Here is an 18968-nt window from a genome sequence, read left to right as displayed (position 1 = left end):
CACAAAAAGTAGCCAGGCATGGTGATGCGTGTCTGTAATCTCAGCTACTCGGGAGGCTAAGGCAGGAGAATTGCTTGAACCTGGGAGGCAGAGGTTGAAGTGAGCCCAGATCACATCACTGCACTCCAGCCTGAAAGACAGAGCAAGACTATGTCTCAAAACCAAAAACAACAAAAAGAAAAACCACCTCTGGGATTTTTGCAGTCTAGAAAGCATTTTTTTCATACCCACCATCTCATTTTATTCTCACACACTAGATGCTATCATTTGTCCCGGCTTGCAGGCATGGAATTGAGACTTTGACGAGTTAAAAGACTTTCAGTCTGTGTTTTAAACAAATTTCCTGAGTCCAAATCCCGCGCTCTCTCCACTTCACCCTGGATTAGACCCTGTGGCACAGAGATCCCTTTTAATTGCCGGGACACTCAAGCTTATTTGGAAGGTTAGAAGTGTCGAGAGTGTCCCCGAGAATCTGAACTTTCATCTGTGCTCTTAGTGATGCTTCTCGAACAGTGAGTGGTATTTTGTGAAGCTTCCCACACACGTCTCTGTCCAGCCTGCTCTGATTCCTGGGTTCCAAACGCCAGCGACTGACATCCTTCACCCAAAGAGCCCGTTACAGTGTGGCGTAGGTCACATTTGGTTTTCTGTTATTTCCTGGTGATTAATCCCCAGTTATAAGGCAAAACAATGGAATTTCAAGGATTTTTTGGGGGGTGATTCTCCCTTTGTTACAACTACCTTGACTGTTTTATTCCTGGGGAAACGCAGTCTGCTGGTAGATGCCACCCATCTGAAGGGATTGCCATCACAGTCCATCTCCAGCGCTAAGAGTATGATGGGACTCTGTGCTCAGTTACTTAAGAGTAGTGGGTAAGCTCTGGCCTCCAGGGGTGCTAAATCAGGATGGGCTGGTCTTGCTACACCCATTTTCTCCCCCCACCCCATCCCTGTTGGTTTGGGCTTTCTGCTTTTTAGTGTGCTGTGGACCATTCTGGCAGAGAGCTGACCACAGGGGGCATTCAGATATTCTTCCTTTCTTCCCACCCCACACACTTTAGGCTTTCATTCACTTTTTCAGAGTCCTTCTTACCATCTCTATCTCTCCATTCTTTCTTCCTCCTCCCCTTTCCTTCTTCCCTCCCTACTCCTCTCCCTCCTCCCCTCCCTACTCATCTCTTTATACATTAACAAAAATGTTTTAGGTTGAAGTACACAGATCACTTGAGCCCAGGTGTTTGGGACCAGCCTGGGCAACATAGTGAGATCCTGTCCTGGAAAAAAAAAAAAACAACAACTTAGCCAGGCATAGTGGTGTGCCCCTGTAGTCCCAACTACTCTGGGGGCTGAGGCAGGAGGATCGTTTGAGTCCAGGAGGTGGAGGCTGCAGTGAACCGAGATTTTGCTGCTACACTCCAGCCTGTGTGACAGAGCAAGACCCCACTGCAAAAAGAAAAACAAAAAAAATTGTGGTAGAATACATATAATTTACCATCTTGACTATTTTATAAGTGTGCATTCTGTAATGTTAAGTGCATTTACATCGTTGTACAACCAACCTCCGGAACTCTTTTCATCTTGTAAAACTGAACCTCTGTACCAATTAAACTCCTTACTCCTCCTTCCCCGAGTCTCTAGCAACCGCCATTCCATTTTCTGTGTCTGTGAATTTGACTACTCTAGATACCTCTTCTATGTGGAATCAGACAGTATTTGTTTATTTATTCTGACTTATTTCACTTAGCTTGCTTTCAAGGTTCATCCGTGTTATAGCATCCTTTTCTCTCTCTTTGTTTTTTGTTTTGAGACGGAGTCTCGCTCTGTCACCCAGGCTGGAGTGTAGTGGTGCGATCTTGGCTTATTGCAACCTCCGCCTTCTGGGTTCAAGCAATTCTCCTACCTTAGCCTCCTGAGGAGCTGGGATTACAGGCATGCGCCACCACGCCTGGCTAATTTTTGTGTTTTTAGTAGAGATGGAGTTTCACCATGTTGGTCAGGCTGGTCTCGAACTCCTGACCTCGTGATCTGCCTACCTTGGCCTCCCAAAGTGCTGGGATTATAGGCGTGAGCCAGTGACGCCTGGCTCTCTTCTCTCTTTTAGAGGTCCTAGTTCACATTTGACAGGCGAGATCTTAGAAAACAGTCCTTTTCTTAATTTATTTCTCGTTGAGAGCCACAGAAAGTTCAGCTGGTGAATACAGGTGTGGGTCTTGATGGAGCCTCCCGGGGTCTCTGTTTATCATCCAGCTGGTTCTCACAATGGTTAAGGTTCCTGGGTGTAGAGAGAACACATGATGGATCACGTCATCTTGCTAAGAGCCACCCTCGGGCTGTCCGACCTGTTGACTCAGGGTATCCCTTTGGGAGCTGGAGGTAGCGTAGCTCAGAGTGCGGGGTCCGGGAATGACTGAGGGCTGAGTCTCTGGCAGCCGCCGGGTATGCTGTTCAGGATGGTATCACTCACCTCTTGGGATTTGCAGGCTCAGCGCTGCTCTTGACGGTCAGCCGGATCAATGTTCTCAAATGCCAGGTCGCACTCCACCTTGCTGGCTGGCAAGGTCCTCTTAACCTACTGGTCTGCTTTCTTTGTTGCAAAGTTGGTCTGGCTTATACTGCTGAAGGTCATGGGATTTTTGTTAGCGTGTTATTGAAATGAGACATTTGTGGCACTGGCGTTGTATTGTTTCTGCTATTAGGAGCCTGCGTGTCTTTCACATATGGATAGCCTGATTGCTTTTTCTAGCCTGGGACTTTGCCTTAGAGAGAGTCCTAGCAAAATACCATGCACAGCCTTCTTCCACGGGGAAGGATGACTAAGAGTTTAGTGCTGGAAGAGCAGAAGAGGAAAGCTGGAAGAGTAGAAATGAAATTGGAGCTGTTGCTGTGTGTGTTTCTATGGTACAGTGGGCAAGCCCTAGTCCTTCTTGGGTTGATCATGACTAACTTGTCATACCGTGCCTTGGGCAAGTCCTTTTGCCTCTCAGGACCTCTGTCTATCTCCCTATAGAACTGGGAAGGTGGACAGGTATGGTACCTCACACCACCAGTGCTTTGGGAGGATGAGGCAGGAGGATCACTGGAGGCTAGGAGTTTGAGACCACCCTCAACAACAGAGCAAGATCTCATCTCAATTTAAAAAAAAAAAAAAAAAAAAAAGAATGGATGAGTCACGCATGGTGGCTCACCCCTGTAATCCCTGCACTTTGGAAGGCCAAGGAGAGCAGATCACTTGAGGTCAGCAGTTTGAGACCAGCCTGGCCATTGAAATCAGTTGGCAAAACCCCACCTCTACTAACAATACAAAAATTATCTGGGCTTGCTGGCAGGTGCCTGTAATCCCAGCTACCCGGGAGGCTGAGGCAGGAGAATCGCTTGAACCTGGGAGGCGGAGGTTGCAGTGAGCCGAGATCGCACCACTGCACTCCAGCCTGGGTGACAGAGCGTGACTCTGTCAAAAAAAAAACCCAAAACCAGGAAGGTGATTTCTGCCCTGCTCACCCTGCAGAATTAGAGGATTCCACGGAAAGGGGTTGATTACTATGCTCAGTAAATGGTAACTTGATCCTATCGTCAAGCAATGCAAACACCATTTTAAGGTGATTAAAACCCACTCAGGGTTATGAAGGGGCCGCCATGGTCATTTCTCGTGGCAGTGATATTTACATGGCTGGGTATGGAGAGCACCCCATTCTTCCCCTGCACTTACCACTCCCACCCTCCCCGCTCTTGAGCTGCCTGAGAATGGGTGGTTTGCAACTCCTCCCACAAAGACTTCTATCACTGGTTTTGTCTCTGAATTATTGCGGTTAATAGACATTTCTAAGTAATTTCATGTACCATGTGTGGTTTTAACCAACTTTAAGCTTTAAGGGCCAATTATCCAGGGACATCTCCAGATGGAGGGGGAAAAAAATCAAGCTTGTTGCCCTCCCAACCTGCAGCCACTGGAGATGTAAACTTGAGTCTGTCTATAGGCATCACTGGTCTCATTAGATACAGTCAGAGGAGTCTGGAGCCAGGTAAGTATGACATCAGGTTCTTAGAGATCATAAAATAGGGTTTTAAATTTTCCCCTCAAGTCTTTCTCAACACCAAGCACAATTCTCAACAGGGGCTTAATAAATCCTTGGCTCTTCTCACAGTTAGAAGATGTCATTTTGAGGAACCACCCAAAAGAAGTGTGTAGATATGGGCCAAGGAGCTTGAAAACTTGGCATTTAGCATGGCAGGAGCTGACTTACCCTGAGCTGGAAAGAGACCATGTGTGAATTCATCAATTACAACAGGGGCCAGGAAAGAGAAGGTGGTCAGCAGTCGAAGTCTCTCTCCACTACTAGAGTACAGATAAGTTCCACAGCACCACAGATTGACCATAGAACTGTCAGTGATTTAAGTACATTAAAAGGATGTTGTAAGAATCTTTAGGTAGATTTCTATCATACAGAGAATTTTCCTTATCTAAACCACTGGATTTATCCGACCTTCATTCCCCATACTGCTCCATGCCTGATGTCTGCTCAGTTTTCAGCCAAATCAAGGTCAGGATAAAGAAGAGATTTAGATGGAAGTAAGCTGGATATTCAGGCTCCTGCAGTAATACTCAATTATTGAATTCTCTAGAAACACCAACTCTGCTATAATGAAGTCCTCAGTTTTAAAATATCTTTATAAATCAGGTGATTCCGTCTTGGCAACAGCCAGCTTGCTGTTCCCTGCTTTGTTATAAAAATAAGATGGTAAAATCCTGAGAGCTTGCTGGGATTGTTAAAAGATAATCTTAAGTGTTTTAATGCACATTATTCTTCATGCAACTTTGAGCCTTAAGTGCCCTGAAACAGTGAGATCGGAATCCAGTGGAAGAGCAATCGGCTGGTATCATCATCCTGAGACTCCAGTCTGGTCTGCTGTTACCCTGTGTAGCTCCTGGCCACTCTGTGGTCACAACTGCCTGGCTGAGAATCAGGGCTGCTGGAAATACCATGGCCGAGATGCATGATGCTCATTTAATTTTAGTATAGTGGATCCAAAACAAAATAAAACAAAAGGTTCATTAACATCAAGGTTTATAGTATGTATTTTCTAGCACGTTTGACATGATTTTGATGTGTGATAGCATTTTTGTGCTGTAGCTCATTTCTTCTTCCCTCCTATTCCTCCTCAATCATGTAATGTGTCCCTATACCTGCTGTACTATTTGTACCTCTGGTAATGAAATTCCAGTGGGCAGAATGTGTCGTTGGCATTTCTGCTTGGTAACAGTACTGCTGTCCTAGGTAACTAGAGATCCTGGTTCACTGGTGGAACATTCACTGTAGAGCCCTTCAGATTCCTCTGTGTGTGTGTGTGTGTGTGTGTGTGTGTGTGTGTGTGTGTGTGTGTGTTTCTGCCAAACTTAGAAATGTATTACTCGAACCTACTTTTCTCATATTGAAGGTGATTGATAATGCATTAACCAATATAATTTGTCATGTACTATTTTGGTGAAAGTAATTTATGCTGCCTCTTGGGCTGGATGTAGTAACATTTTTGACTAAGTACTCTCTAACGTTAATCTAAACCAATCCTTGATTTAGAATATAACCTACTTTCCACTCTAAGGACACGTTACTAAGACTGGCTTGGTTATAAAGTTTTCTACTGGCAGTCTTAAAACAGTGAAAATGCTCATCTATAAATGCAGTAAGTGTCTTCGTGATATATTGATCTTTCCTATTGTCTCTCCTGTTACCACACTCTGGGTGGTAACATATCTGCAAAATGTTTTATAGGGTATGGAGTGCAACATTTTAAGCCAAGAAGTTGAAAACAGGATACGAAACAAGAGAAGAGGGGGGAAGGAGGAAGTCGATTAAGGTCATCTCCGTATATTGAGGATTTAGTGGTAGAAATGCCGAGAAAGGCAAGTTTGCATTTGTAGCAGGCAGGTGGCACGAGGAAGTGTTGGAAAACCCACTTGGTCTCAGAAAACATGATTAGGAGTTCTTTGTCACATACATTCATGAAATTATGAACAGGTTAGCAAATATTCTTAAGTTATATGCTGTGCCATTAGACCATGTGAATTTGCCATTTTGTGTATCGGTCAGTGATTTCAGTGCCCAGGTGTGAGCAGGGTCAAGGTGATAAACAGAATGCTCACACAGGTAGGTTCTGCACTGTGAAATATGAAACCTGTTTACAATAAAGCAGACCTCATGGTTTTCCAGGATGCATTTTCAAAGGGTGTCAGTAATGCATGCTTGGGGAAATGTTTTGAGGGAAGCGTGGGGAGGGGTTGCAGGTGTGTGAGTGGAGATGAACTTGGCCTTATGCTAGTTTCTCTTTTCTTTCAGCACATCAGGTCCACCCATCTGGCCGGGCAGTACCTTCTTCAAGAGAAATGGAGCCCTTCTCCAAGGTAGGTCCCTAGCAACACCCCTTCCTCTCCCTCCCCCTCCCCCTCACCCACCTGCCTTTCATCACTCCTTTGTGCTTGGTGTCAAACCGGAGAGTCTGTCCCGTTTAGGAGTGGCCGCTCTCTGGAGAAGTGTGACTGTTGTGGGTGGGGTTTCTTTATCCAGTTCCCTTTATTTCTTCCTACTCAAGCCTCTTGGTTGCTGTGAATCATGAGTCTGAAACCAGGCCTCTAAGGACTGCTGCTTTGGCCCGCTGTCACTGGTCATATTCTGGAAGTGTTTGGCTTGCTTTGGTGACATTGGAATTACGTGGTAATTAAAATGTGACAGGAGTATAAACTGGGCTGATAAAAGCAAACCCCTTTACATGTTTCAAAAACTTGAGCTGCAAAAGGAGGGTTTGGCTATTCTGGCACTTGTATCAGGATGGAGGTGCGTGCATTGCTTGCTGTTGCCCAACATCTCCGTGTACCTGGAAGGTTGGCCGTGGTTCGTTCTGAGGTTCAGAGTCCAGTCACCCTACATTGGTCCCCACAAGTGTCACCTACAGGGGACACCCTTGCTGTTGTCCAGCCCAACTCAGCTGCCTTGTCCTAGTCCCCAGCCGGTGTGCTCACGGAATTCCAACCACCTTTCATCTCTACTTTTGCCATTAAGTTCCTTTTGAAATGGCCAAAGTTAAGGAGGAATAAATAATTTAAAAAATAGCAAAGAGGTTCATTTTTAATACTTTTAGAAATTACTTTGGGGTTATCGCTATTTTGGATATCGGTTCTGTAAATAAAATGGAATTAGGTGGTTCCCAGGGGCTTTGGAGCTTTCTATCCCTCCTACTTCTGTTGATTGGCTAGGAGTCAGACAGGCCCCACTGGCCAAATGCAGATGGGTTTGGCTGTGCTAAGAGTGTTTGAACTACACTGGGCTTATGGTGAGGGATTTTAGTGTCTATTGATTGGTTGAGAGCTGTTTAGCCTCTTTCCCTTAAAAGTACAGGCTGAAGGCCGGCCATATGTGTGAAGGAGTAGAAGGTAAGTGTGGTTAAGAAGAGGGACATGTATCTTCAGGTTTCCGTAGTAGCTCGAACCCTTGTGAGAGATGTCATCACATTTTTAGTGCGGTTTATAGGCCACGCAATTGCATATTGTCATTTTAATAGCCTGTGAAATTGGAAACTTAAGCATTTCTTTGTATTTTTGCTTGGTATAGGTGAAGTGTAGTCAGGCAAGTTTGGTTAAACCTAATTTTAGTAATCATCGTAGATATCCTAAATGTTTAAGAGAGCAAAAGGAAGTCCCTCCACTCTCAAAAATTAACACATAATTTTAAAAAATCTATTCTGTTTTCTCTTCAGATAGTAGAAGTGGAAACTGATTAGGATCAGCCTTTGGGTTCTTTTCAAGTGAGTTTCAAAGTTATGTGCGTCATTTTTCCTCTAGAACTATAGCAGTGACATGAATATCATTCAGGTTTGGATTATTTTGAGAAAAGAGATTTTGTTTTCTTAGAGCCTTTTCTCATGATTTTTATTCATTCACTTTGGCATTAGGTAAGTTCTTTTTGTTCATTTATGTGGGGCAAAAACATGAGGGAAATATTAATATTGATAAGGTTTCTGAAGTTGAGAGATGTCAGTGTGAGATTATCCTGTGGGTGTTGACTTATTTTCTTTTCCTGATAGGGTTACAGATTCCCCCAATTGCTCTAGGCACTGTGAATTAAACTAGGACAGATTTCAGATGCTTATTGAATCCACATCCACTTAAGTGCAACCCATTAAAATTTTGTACATTTGAAAATCAGAAGAATCTTGGTGAGAGCTTGGGAGGGTGGGCAGAGATTTGTTAACATTCATTTTTTTTTTTCTGTGACGTTTCTTCATTCCCTAGAGTTCTGGAGACACTTTTGTTGTGGATAGTATTTTTTTAGAATCTATGGGTGTTCTTCCTAATTACTATTTTTGTGTTCCTTTGGTGGGTGGTTCTGGGCCATGGGAAAGTTGCTAATGCCCACAAGCAAGAGTTTTGCGAATAAAGATAGGAGTACCTAAAGAAGGGACTGTCCGGTCATGCCAGGGGAAGGTTTGGGTTAGAATCAAGTAGAAGAAAATGTGCCTGTTTAATGCCACTTTCTCAGGTTTTTGATTTCTCACTTTCTATTTTCAAAAATGATTTGATTTCTCACTTTCTATTTTCTGTATTTCAAAAATCCCTCCTTTTTCCCTATAGCAAGTGGAAGGAAAGTTTTCTAGATAATCAGATCAGTAGGGAACTCTGTCAATAGGTTCCAGCCACAGGCATTGGAATTGAGGGCAAGTAGAACCAGGATGCTTGTCCCCAAAGATGCCAATTCTCGGTGCTGGGGGAGAAGGTGCAGTTTGGTCACGTGGGGGTGACATGGGAATCTTTCTTTAGGGTGCTGTGGGACCAGTGACTGGCCAGCAGAAGCCAGCCAGGGTTATGGATCATAAGTTACGGATCACTAGCAGGACTGGCAGAATCGAACCAGTGTGGGGGATCACTTACTTCATGGAGTGGTCTCCCCAGGTCTCAATAATGCAGGATAGGAAAATAAGTAGGATGTGGTTTGGCTGTGTCCCCACCCAAATCTCGTCTTGAATTGTAGCTCCCATAATCCCCACGTGTTGTGGGAGGGACCCGGTGGGAGGTCACTGAATCATGGGAGCGGTGTCCCCGATACTATTCTTGTGGTAGTGAGTAATTCTCACGAGATCTGATGGTTTTATAACGGGTTTCCCTTTTGCTTGGCTCTCATTCTCTCTTGTCTGTTGCCATGTAAGATGTATCTTTTGTCGTCCACCATCATTGTGAGGCCTCCCCAGCCACGTGGAGCTGTGAGTCCATTAACCCCCTTTTTCTTTATAAATGACCCAGTCTCGGGTATGTCTTTATCAGCAGTGTGAAAATGGACTAATACAGTGGGGGTGCCCTGTCGTGTAGAGGAGGGAGACGTATTTTTGTCAGAAAGGTGGGAGCAGAGGGGCTGTCTCTTCTTGGGAGAACTGACACTTAAGGCCTTAGAAAAGCAGATAGATATAGGTGTGTGGAAATAGAAAAAAAAAAGTCATTGCAAGAAAGAAATAACCAGAGAACTTAGCTTCACAGAGATCATAGCAACAGCGCGGAACCTGAGCACTTCATAGACACCTTTGGATAGCGACGGGAAGAGTAATGCAATGTCCGAAGAGGAAATAATGGAAGTTAAAACCTGAAACGAAGTTGAAATCAAAATGACCTAATAGTTACAGCGGGGCACCAGTTTTCGTGATCTAATCGTTGTTTGGTTTAGAGTGGAAACTTAGTACCTTTATTTTTCCCAGCACAAAACCAATTGCAAGAATTAACTGGTTGTTCTCAAGGTCCTCCTTGGACGTCGGGTGCAGTGTCTGTATTTTGGTTCAGAATCACTGGCAAGAAGGGCTGCTGAATCACCTCTGGGTTTCGAGGATAATGGGGTAAGATTTGGTTTGGATTACACCAGGCATGGGTACTTAACATAATTGGTCATTTCATCAGTTCACAGTCTTTATTTTAAATGCCATCTAGGCTGCTATAGACAGTTTCAGCAGGCTAGAGAGCACTTCAGTTCTTGTACAATGGAAACCAAGCAGAGCATTAGAAGGGGACAAGCTCATTGTGCAGAGGGGACCCAGGGCGGGCTGAACAGAAGAGTGGCTTATTCAGAGCCCTGCAGGCGTGGCCAGCTGACAGGTGTCCCCACTGTCCCTTCTTCTTGTGTCTGTGCGTCTCTATGTTATGGTCTCTATGTGTTTGAAATGTGTTTTTATTTTATTCATTTAATTCATTCACTAATCTCTCTTATTTTGTTAACAAAGAGAATAAAGTCTGTTTTACATTTTCCTATTTCCAAACTCCCTGTCCCCCTCCCCCATATTCCATTCACCCATCATACTTAAAATTAGGTTACTTTATTAAAGCATCACCCTTGGATGATTTGTTGTAATGAGTCAGTGATTCATAATTAAAGACATTCCTCACCCCTGATCTGACCCTTCATCTGGTCTCTGATGGTTTCATCCCAAAACGACATAAGCACCTCTGCTCTTGGTAGCTTCATGCCTTCTGTTGAAAGTTGCCACAAGCCATGCTGATTTTATTTCCCAGTTCTGCCCTCTTGGCCTTTGTAGGCCCTGTCGGCCTCGGAGCCCCCCACGGAGTTTTGTTCAGAGAGGAGCTACTGCCTGACCATTCTGGCCTGCTTTTATTTCTAGCTCTTCCTCTAAGCAGGCATTCCCTGAGCCTACCCTCCCCACCCCACCTGCAAGCATTTTTTCATGATACATCTCTGTGTGTCCAGTCCTGGGTTCGGCTGGAGATCCCCAGGGGAAGTCCAGGTCCCACCCTCTCAACCACTCACGGCCCGTTCTTTGGTCAGACCACAAGTCCTAGCCCTTCTTGGAAAAGGCTGCTTGGCCTACCCACTCTATGAAGCCCAGCCACCGTCAGCACAGATGAAGCCACTGGTTTTACCAACCTTTCCAGTGACTCACTTGACACCCTTACACCCTTCTGGTCATTCTTCCCTCTTCCTTTTCTCCATCACTTTAGTATTGGGCCACTAATTATTATCAACTCCGTGTCCCTAGGATGTAGTGGTAGAATTAAAATAAATTATCAGATTTTATTTCCTTTCACTTGTGTTGGTTTTGTTGTTGTTGTTGTTGAGACGGAGTCTCGCTCTTGTCACCCAGGCTGGTGTGCAGTGGTGTGATCTTGGCTCACTGCAACCTCCGCCTCCCGGGTTCAAGTGATTCTTCTGCCTCAGCCTTCCAAGTAGCTGGGATTACAGGCACCCACTACCACACTTGGCTAATTTTTATGTATTTTTAGTAGAGACAGGGTTTCACTGTGTTGGCCAGGCTGGTCTCGAACTCTTGACCTCAGGTGATCCACCCGTGTTGGCCTTCCAAAGTGCTGGGATTACAGGCATAAGCCACGGTGCCTGGCCATCCATTCACTTCTGACAACTCACACTGGACGAGCTAATGTAATGGAAGGACTTAAAGGCATTTTCAGCTCACAGAGCAGGATTGTGTTGCCTTAGACTCCCACCTACCCATCCCCACAGCCTAAATAGGGAAAAAGGAAACCAGGTCTTCTGCTGTGAGATGCATGCTGTTCATCCATGTGCACCAATGCACGTGCAATCCGTAAAATGTGCATGAAGTTGACATGATTGTTAGATGACTTGCTTTGAGGAATACCAGTTTCCCATGTTCTAGATTGGCTTCATGTCCAAACTTACTTGGGAGTAATAGTGTTGATCACCCACCCTCCACAACCCTTGCCCCTTCCCATAACTCTACTACGAACTTTTACTACTGAGATGTATGAGATACCTCACCTTGGTTGTCTTTCATGCCATGAGAGGCTCAAGAGGAAGTTATAGTGGAGGGAACACTGGCTTATGAGTTGAGGGACCTGGGTTCTGGTCTCAACCCTTCCCCTGGTAAACTTGGTGACCTTGGACAAGCCACATGGCATACCTAGCGCTTCATTTGCAAATTAAGGAGCAGACCTCAGTGATGGCAAAGATTCCCTATCTAGTACCAGCTCTGTTCCACTCTAGCAACTTCCCCAAAAATAGGTCAGAATGGATTTTGATGCTTAGCTCTGGCTCAGTGGAGAAAGAGTGTTACCTTCAGCCAGCTGTGGGTGCAAGGAGAGGACAGAGTGGGTGGCAGGCTGGCTGAAGATCCCCATCCCCAAACAAGATGGTTTTCCAAAGTCCTGTGGATCTTAGGGAGGCAATACAATCTATTATAGGTTTGGACGACCTGGAAGTGAATCCTGTGTTGGCTTCTTGGGCAGCTGGCTTAACTTCTCTTTGGGAGTCATGGCAATGCTTGTCTCCTGGAGCCCTGGCGAGGATTTGGTGGATTCCCACTAGTCAAGCACATAGGTCAGTTCATGCTAAATTCCCAGTCAAGGTTAGCTACTAAAATATTTTACAAAACTGTGACTCTTAGGAAAATAGGGCTAAAATCCTCCGAATGTGGTTTCCTTGCGCTCTTCACCTTCCTGGCTAAAACTCCTCTTGCCCATCTGTAAGGGCAGTTCTCGGAATGGGGCAAAGGCTGAAGATGCCCAGAGCCTGTTGGATGTATGCATAAATCTGAAGGAGAATTCGTACATATCTTTATCTCAGACACTTTTAATTCCTCATAAATAGGACTGCTTCTTTGAGAAGTTCACCCGGCTCACAAGTACCAAGCTGTACTCGATACTCTCCAAGTGTATATTCACAGCAGGGGCACACATAGCTGTGTGAAAGAGCACGGGCTTTAGCACCACATCAAACTGAAGCCAAATCGCTCCCTCTCTAGGCACCAACTCTCTGACCTTGTGCCTCAGGTTTGATTGTCTGTAAAATGGGGCTGCGAGATGTGTTTCTCACAACCCCATTTTACAATCAAACCTGAGGCCCAAGGTCTTGGCGATCTTTGTAATCTTGGTAAAGATTAAAGAACTGTGAATGTCACAGTCACTCTGGGGCCTGACACCTCACAAATGCTCCGTAAGAAGTCAGCTTTAGCCTTCAGTGTTTCATGCCTCAGGTTTCCAATCACTCATTCTCATAGGTATATTCCAGCTGAAAAACTTGCAAAACTCAGCAAAGGAGCATTTTCCCAAACACCTGCCTTTCTCATGATTTCCACTTTCCGTGTCACCCTCTGATACGACCAGGATGTCACTACCAGACTTCTGCATCTGGCCACAGCCTCTGGCCTGGAGTCCTGGCACCCCTTACCTCTCTGGAAGGACCAGTGAATCCCAGGTTTTGTTTGGATTTGCCCTGACCCTCGCCCACTCATTGCTTTCCCATTTGGTCGGAGCTTGAAGCCCCTGGGCTCTTTGGCCTCTTCTGTCTAATCTGCTCCGCAAGCTGACTCTTTTGTCCATTTTGCAAAGGAGGGCATCCACCTAATGCATAAATCTCCTGATTCTCACCCTCAGGCATACACATTAAAAAAAAAAAATTAGCAATGACAAAAGGCAAACAAGAAAACCTCTCTCCATTCCTCCCAGCCCCTAAGTCCTAATTGCCTTCTGTCCTCTTTGGGCCTGCAGAGGCCCTCTGGTTTCAAGGAGGGGCCCTTTATCCTTGGCATCATTTGTCTTATTGTTCTGCACTGAGTTATTTGTAAAGATATATCTGTAACTGCAGTAATAGAGTCAGCTAGCTGCTTTTGCTTACAATCAGCGGTGAATTTACAGGGCTGCTGGTCAGCAGCTGTGATCTCTCAAGGTTTTATGTGGTCACTGAGAACGTGCAGAACACAGTCTTAAGTTACTTTAAAAACACAAGGAAATGCAATTTAAAAAGGCTTTGGTTGATTCTGATCTTTGCCATCTCTTGATGGCAAATTTGCCCAATCTTCAGTTACCCACCTACTTCCCCAGTGGCTACAGCCTGGTGTGGAATCTGGGAAAATACCAGTCAGATATCCTGTGTTTTCCTGTCTGACTTTAATTTCAGCTCTTCCCGCTACCCGTCTATAGTAACCATTTTAACCAAAATCCAGTGATGCACACTGAGAAAATGGCAGTTTTGTGAACAGAAACAGAGGAGTCAGGAAATCGAGAGGCTTTATTAAGAGCTTCCTCCGGGCTAGGCCCCTGCCGGGGTGTGTGTGGGCTTAATCTCATGTTTTAGGATAACTGTTCAGTAGGAGGTGGAAACTGAGGCTGGACTTTGGAAGAGGGGAGTCAGGGTGGGGAGGAAGCTTATGGGCCTAGGTTATGGGCATAGATGATCTTTGCAGGAGGGTATAGAATGGAAAAGAGGAAAAGGTCCAGAGAGCTGACTCATATTCAAGAGCTAGGTTTACAGCAATGAGAGAAGCAGTAGCAAACAGCAGTGGCCATGAAGAAGCAGCGGCTCAGTCCGAAACTGAGGAAATCACTGAAATGAAAGGTATAGAGTTTCACAAAGAGGGAAGGGGCAGGAGCACCCTCATAGAAGAATAGGAGGCCAATTTCAGCAAAAAATTTCAGGGCTCTGGGGTTTTGTATTAGCATGCCTCTTTCTCTCTCCTCAGATTAGGATTATTTTATTTTATTTTTTTATTTTTTGAGACAGAGTCTTGCACTGTTGCCCAGGCTGGGGTGCAGTGATGTGATCTCGGCTCACTGCAACTTCTGCCTCCCAGATTCAAGTGATTCTCCTGCCTCAGCCTCCTGAGTAGCTGGGACTACTCAGGTGGGCGTGAACCACCATGCTCAGCTACTTTTTGCATTTTTAGTAGAGACAGAGTTTTCACCGTGTTGGCCAGGCTGGTCTCAAACTCCTGACCTCAGGTGATCTGCCCGCCTCGGCCTCCCAAACTGTTGGGATTGCAGGCGTGAGCCACCACGCCAGGCTTAATTTTTGTTTCTAATGTCAGTCCCCCCCCGCCCACCCCAAATAACATCAATTGCTTTTATTACCAAAATAATATGTCTTTGTTATAGAAAATAGACAATCTAAAGATAAAATTACTCATAATTTTACCATCCACATGTAATGCCTATTAGTTTTTTAAATTGAAGTGAAACTCATATAACATAAAATCAATGATTTTACAGTATACAGTTCAGTGGCATTTAGTAGTCGCAGCATTGTGCAGCCATCACTTCTTTTTTTTTTTTTTTGAACAGAGTTTCGCTCTTGTCACCCAGGCTGGTGTGTAGTGGCGCAATCTAGGCTCACTGCAACCTCCACCTCCTGGGTTCAAGCGATTCTCCTGCCTCAGCCTCCCAAAGTAGCTGGGATTACAGGCGCCAACCACCACACCCCGGTAATTTTTTTGTATTTTTAGTAGAGATGGGGTTTCACCATGTTGGTCAGGTTGGTCTCGAACTCCTGACCTCAGGTAATCCACTCTCTTCAGCCTCCCAAAGTGTTGGGATTGCAGGCGTGAGCCACTGCGTCCAGCCTGCATTATTTCTTTATACTAGCCTTATGCATTCGATATGGTTACTCCCATTTTGTAGATGGGAAAAACAAGGCCTGAAGCAATTGTTCTGCTCAAAGCTGCAGACACCTGGACTCACACCAGGCTTTACTTCAAAACGGCATAAATATTTCTAAACAGTTTTCTGCTTTAGATATTTGGATGTTCTACAGTGTTTTGCAGACTAGGGCTGAGGGAGAATCCTGTTATAAGTAATTCACAATAAGACAAAAAGATGGAAATGAAAACTTTGTCTTCTTTAAGTAATTAAGGTGCTTCATTTTCCCTCCAGGTTCCTGCATAGTTCACTTTATGATTTTAAAAACCTAGATACAGAAAAAAGGAAATCCTGAAATGAGTCATTCAAAGATTAACACAATGAGAAGAACCCACCCATTCTTTAATAGAATGAATATTTTATTTTAGTCTATGTGAATTTTATATTAGTAGATAGACAGATGTAGATACAAGTAATTTTACACCAATTATAATTCATGTATGAGAATCTTCTCTTATTTAATTTTTGAGCATTTAAAAATGTTTTTCTAGTCTATTAAATTATATCAGTTAGATTATGAAATATAAAGATTAAACAACCTTGGATCACATTGCACTGCAGAGCCTGCTTTTATCAAAGTGCTCAGTCTTAAAATACAATTGAAAAAGTCATTTCCCTTGAAATTCTGTTGAACTGTAAATGGAAGTCTAGAAATATTTTTATACAATTGCCAAGAGATTTTAATGAGGAAGAATAACTTTAGAATATATTCTGAGTGAGCTGTTCACATGACAGTTTCAGACATGGACTTAAAAATCATCCACCTATAAACTACAAGGGACCAAGTTTGTGTTCTTGTTTGGTTCCCTTGACAACCAGAAGGTGTGGCTCAGAGTTTCTGGGTAGTACCTGCTGCGGTGCACGTGACGTGGGACTGGGTGCGTGTGTGTGTGCAGGTATGTGCACATGCATGAGTGAATGTGGCCCCTGCCCTCAGGCCTTTACCAGTGCCAGGTGTGAACTTCCAGAATGAATCTCTCCTGCCATCCCTTTGCCCGTCTTTCTGCCCAGGTCCCCTGTTGGCCTTTGTAAGTCATGACACACAGGCATAGGGTAAATGACCCCAGCTTTTAAGTCAGGCATACTTGAGTCCATTCCTCACGTTGCTTCCTAATTGCCGCCTGATTTGGGGAAGTTTTATAGCCCTCTTTGAGCTACTGTACAATGAAAAAGTTTCCCTCTTGCAAGATTGCTGTGAGGATTGATGATGGTCTGTATAGCATCCCTGGCACTTGGTAGGTGCCCCAAGAGCAGGTGCCACTGCCACACTTCACTCCAGAGGAGGCAGCATAACTAGGAGAGAAGTATATGGACCTTGGAGCTGGCCAACCTTAGGTTCAAAGGCCAGCCTCTGCCACCCACCAGCCGAGTGACCTCCAACAACTCATCCAATGAGCTTGAGCCTTTCCTTTCCAGTCAGTCAAATAGACAGTAGTACTCTCTTCATGGGATTTTGTGAGAATTAAAAGATAATATATGGACAGAGACCTGCACAGTGCCTGGTGATGATTGGGTATCCAATAAATAGAATTAATGATGCTTATGATAGCATTTCTGCGATGGCCTGCAATTTCCTAAGATCTTCAGTACCTTCCACCCCCAACAGACAACAGCAAAAGCAATAGTAACATAGATCTTTCTCCGGCTGAACTGAAGTGATACCTTTAGGAATGTTTCAGACTGTTGAAGTCGTCTCTCTGAAGCTCCTGATGCACAAGGCAAATGCCCACGGGATGGCCATGGGTGGAGTGGAACAGGAGCCCTGACTGGCTGTTCTTCGTGACCCTTCTGAGTGACTAAGATCCTGCAGAAATGTGACAGAAAAAGAAAGTTCCTTGGAGATGGGCTGGAATTGCTTGTGATCTGTCCCTCTGATTGTGCCGGAATGCTTCCAGCCAGCTCCAGGTCCGTTCTGCCTTAGTGCAGCAAATCAATCACTGTGACATGGAGGGTTTTCCAAAAGAGAAGAGATTTGTTCACAAAGGTACCAAGTGAGGAGGCAGGAGAACAGCTCTCAAATCCGCCTCCCTGAAGATAAGGCTTAGGGATATTTATGGGTTAGGGAAGCGGGGTGGTCTAACGTTTGGGGAAAGGTGATTGGCAATGGGGATAAAATGAAGTAACAGGTTCATTCTGCACAAGCATAGTCGGGGTCCATGGCATCTCAAAGGAAGTATGTTCAGTAAATGGCGGCATTAGCGCGATCTGAGGGTGGAGCTTTTGGCCCTCCAATGTCAAAAGGCCACCTCTCTGGCACTTGCGCAGGCCCAGTTGAAGGGGCAGTGGTCCTAACTGGTTTGAACTGGACAGGAGCTTGCCCTAGTTCCTGAAAAATAGCTGTTGAGACCATCACCGTGGTGACCTATGAATGTTATCTGTAAAGTAGCCAGTGAAGGTCAAATTCCAGCATTCAGTGGCAAGGCCTCAGCTTGGTGGAAAAAGGAAAAAAGAAATAACAAAAAGCAAGTGACCAAAAGCAAGTGGGAGAGGCAGACCCGATCAAATTAACCCCTTGGTTTCAAGAATGCAAACTAGACTAAGACATTTACAAAGACTAGTTTCAGAGACCACAGGGAGACTGCAAGACAGCCAGCCATACTTGCAGTGAATCAGAACTTTACCAAGTCGTTGAAGGGATTGTGTTGAACTGCCTACCTCATGGTCACCACAGCACACATTGGTTGGCCCCTCTTTCCCTAGGCTGTGATTTTGTGGTTTTTTGGTTTGTTTTTTTTTTTTTTTTTTTTTTTTTTGAGATTGGCACAATCTCGGCTCACTGCAACCTCCGCCTCCAGGGTTCAAGTGATTCTCCTGCCTCAGCCTCCTGAGTAGCTGGGACTACAGGCGCCCGCCACCACGCCCCCCTAATTTTTTGTATTTTTAGTAGAGATGGGATTTCACCATGTTGGCCAGGATGGTCTCGATCTCTTGACCTCGTGATCCACCTGCCTCAGCCTCCCAAAGTGCTGGGATTACAGGCGTGAGCCACCGCGACCGGCAGACTGTGATGTCTAATGGGGCTTGATCAGGATGATCTGATCCTGCTTGACACACATTGCAGCGAGGAGTTAGAACCACAGGTCTTGGTGTTGATGACGTCTGCCAGTAGAGATGCTCCCAACGTCCTAGTTGTAGATTCATTTCCCACGTTTTGAGGGATTTTGTGAGGATGTTGTGACAAGAAACAAGAAGGCTGTGATATGTATAAAGGTCGATTCTGCGCTGATCATTTGTGTATTGTATTTCTCAGGCTCTGGGAGACTTTTGTCTCTGTGCTTTGCCATGCATGGCCTGGAAAAGAAATAGTTATGAAGTTTTCACTTTTAAACTGTGCAGCTGTCATGGGCCCACGTTGCTGTGGCTCACATGGGCAGTATGGGTTCCAGTATCCCTGTCAGGACAGCTTTCTCCTCCCACCCCTCCGCTTCCCATAGATTCCAAATGGGAGGTGCCAGCTTCTTACAGGCACCCCCTGGCCTTAGCAACTGGTGGAGGGATGGGCACGTGGCCCAGTCCAGGCCAAAATTCCACCCTGGGCTTC

The 18968-nt window shown here is 45.0% G+C and overlaps 1 protein-coding gene across 4 annotated transcripts in view; it reads left to right on the top strand.

Moving 5' to 3' along the window:
• Positions 1–18968, top strand: part of FOXN3 (forkhead box N3) — a 468588-nt gene that overhangs the window by 339333 nt on the left and 110287 nt on the right. For all 4 annotated transcript variants that reach the window (XM_025390905.1, XM_025390904.1, XM_025390907.1 and 1 more), the window contains one exon: positions 6333–6397. In XM_025390905.1, the coding sequence (XP_025246690.1) occupies positions 6333–6397 (65 nt within the window). The remainder of the gene's footprint in view (positions 1–6332; positions 6398–18968) is intronic.

This window comes from Theropithecus gelada, chromosome 7b (assembly GCF_003255815.1).
Source record: "Theropithecus gelada isolate Dixy chromosome 7b, Tgel_1.0, whole genome shotgun sequence".
Classification (NCBI taxonomy): domain Eukaryota; kingdom Metazoa; phylum Chordata; class Mammalia; order Primates; family Cercopithecidae; genus Theropithecus; species Theropithecus gelada.
Note: the sequence above shows the minus strand (reverse complement) of the source record. Positions and strands in the feature narration are given on the sequence as shown.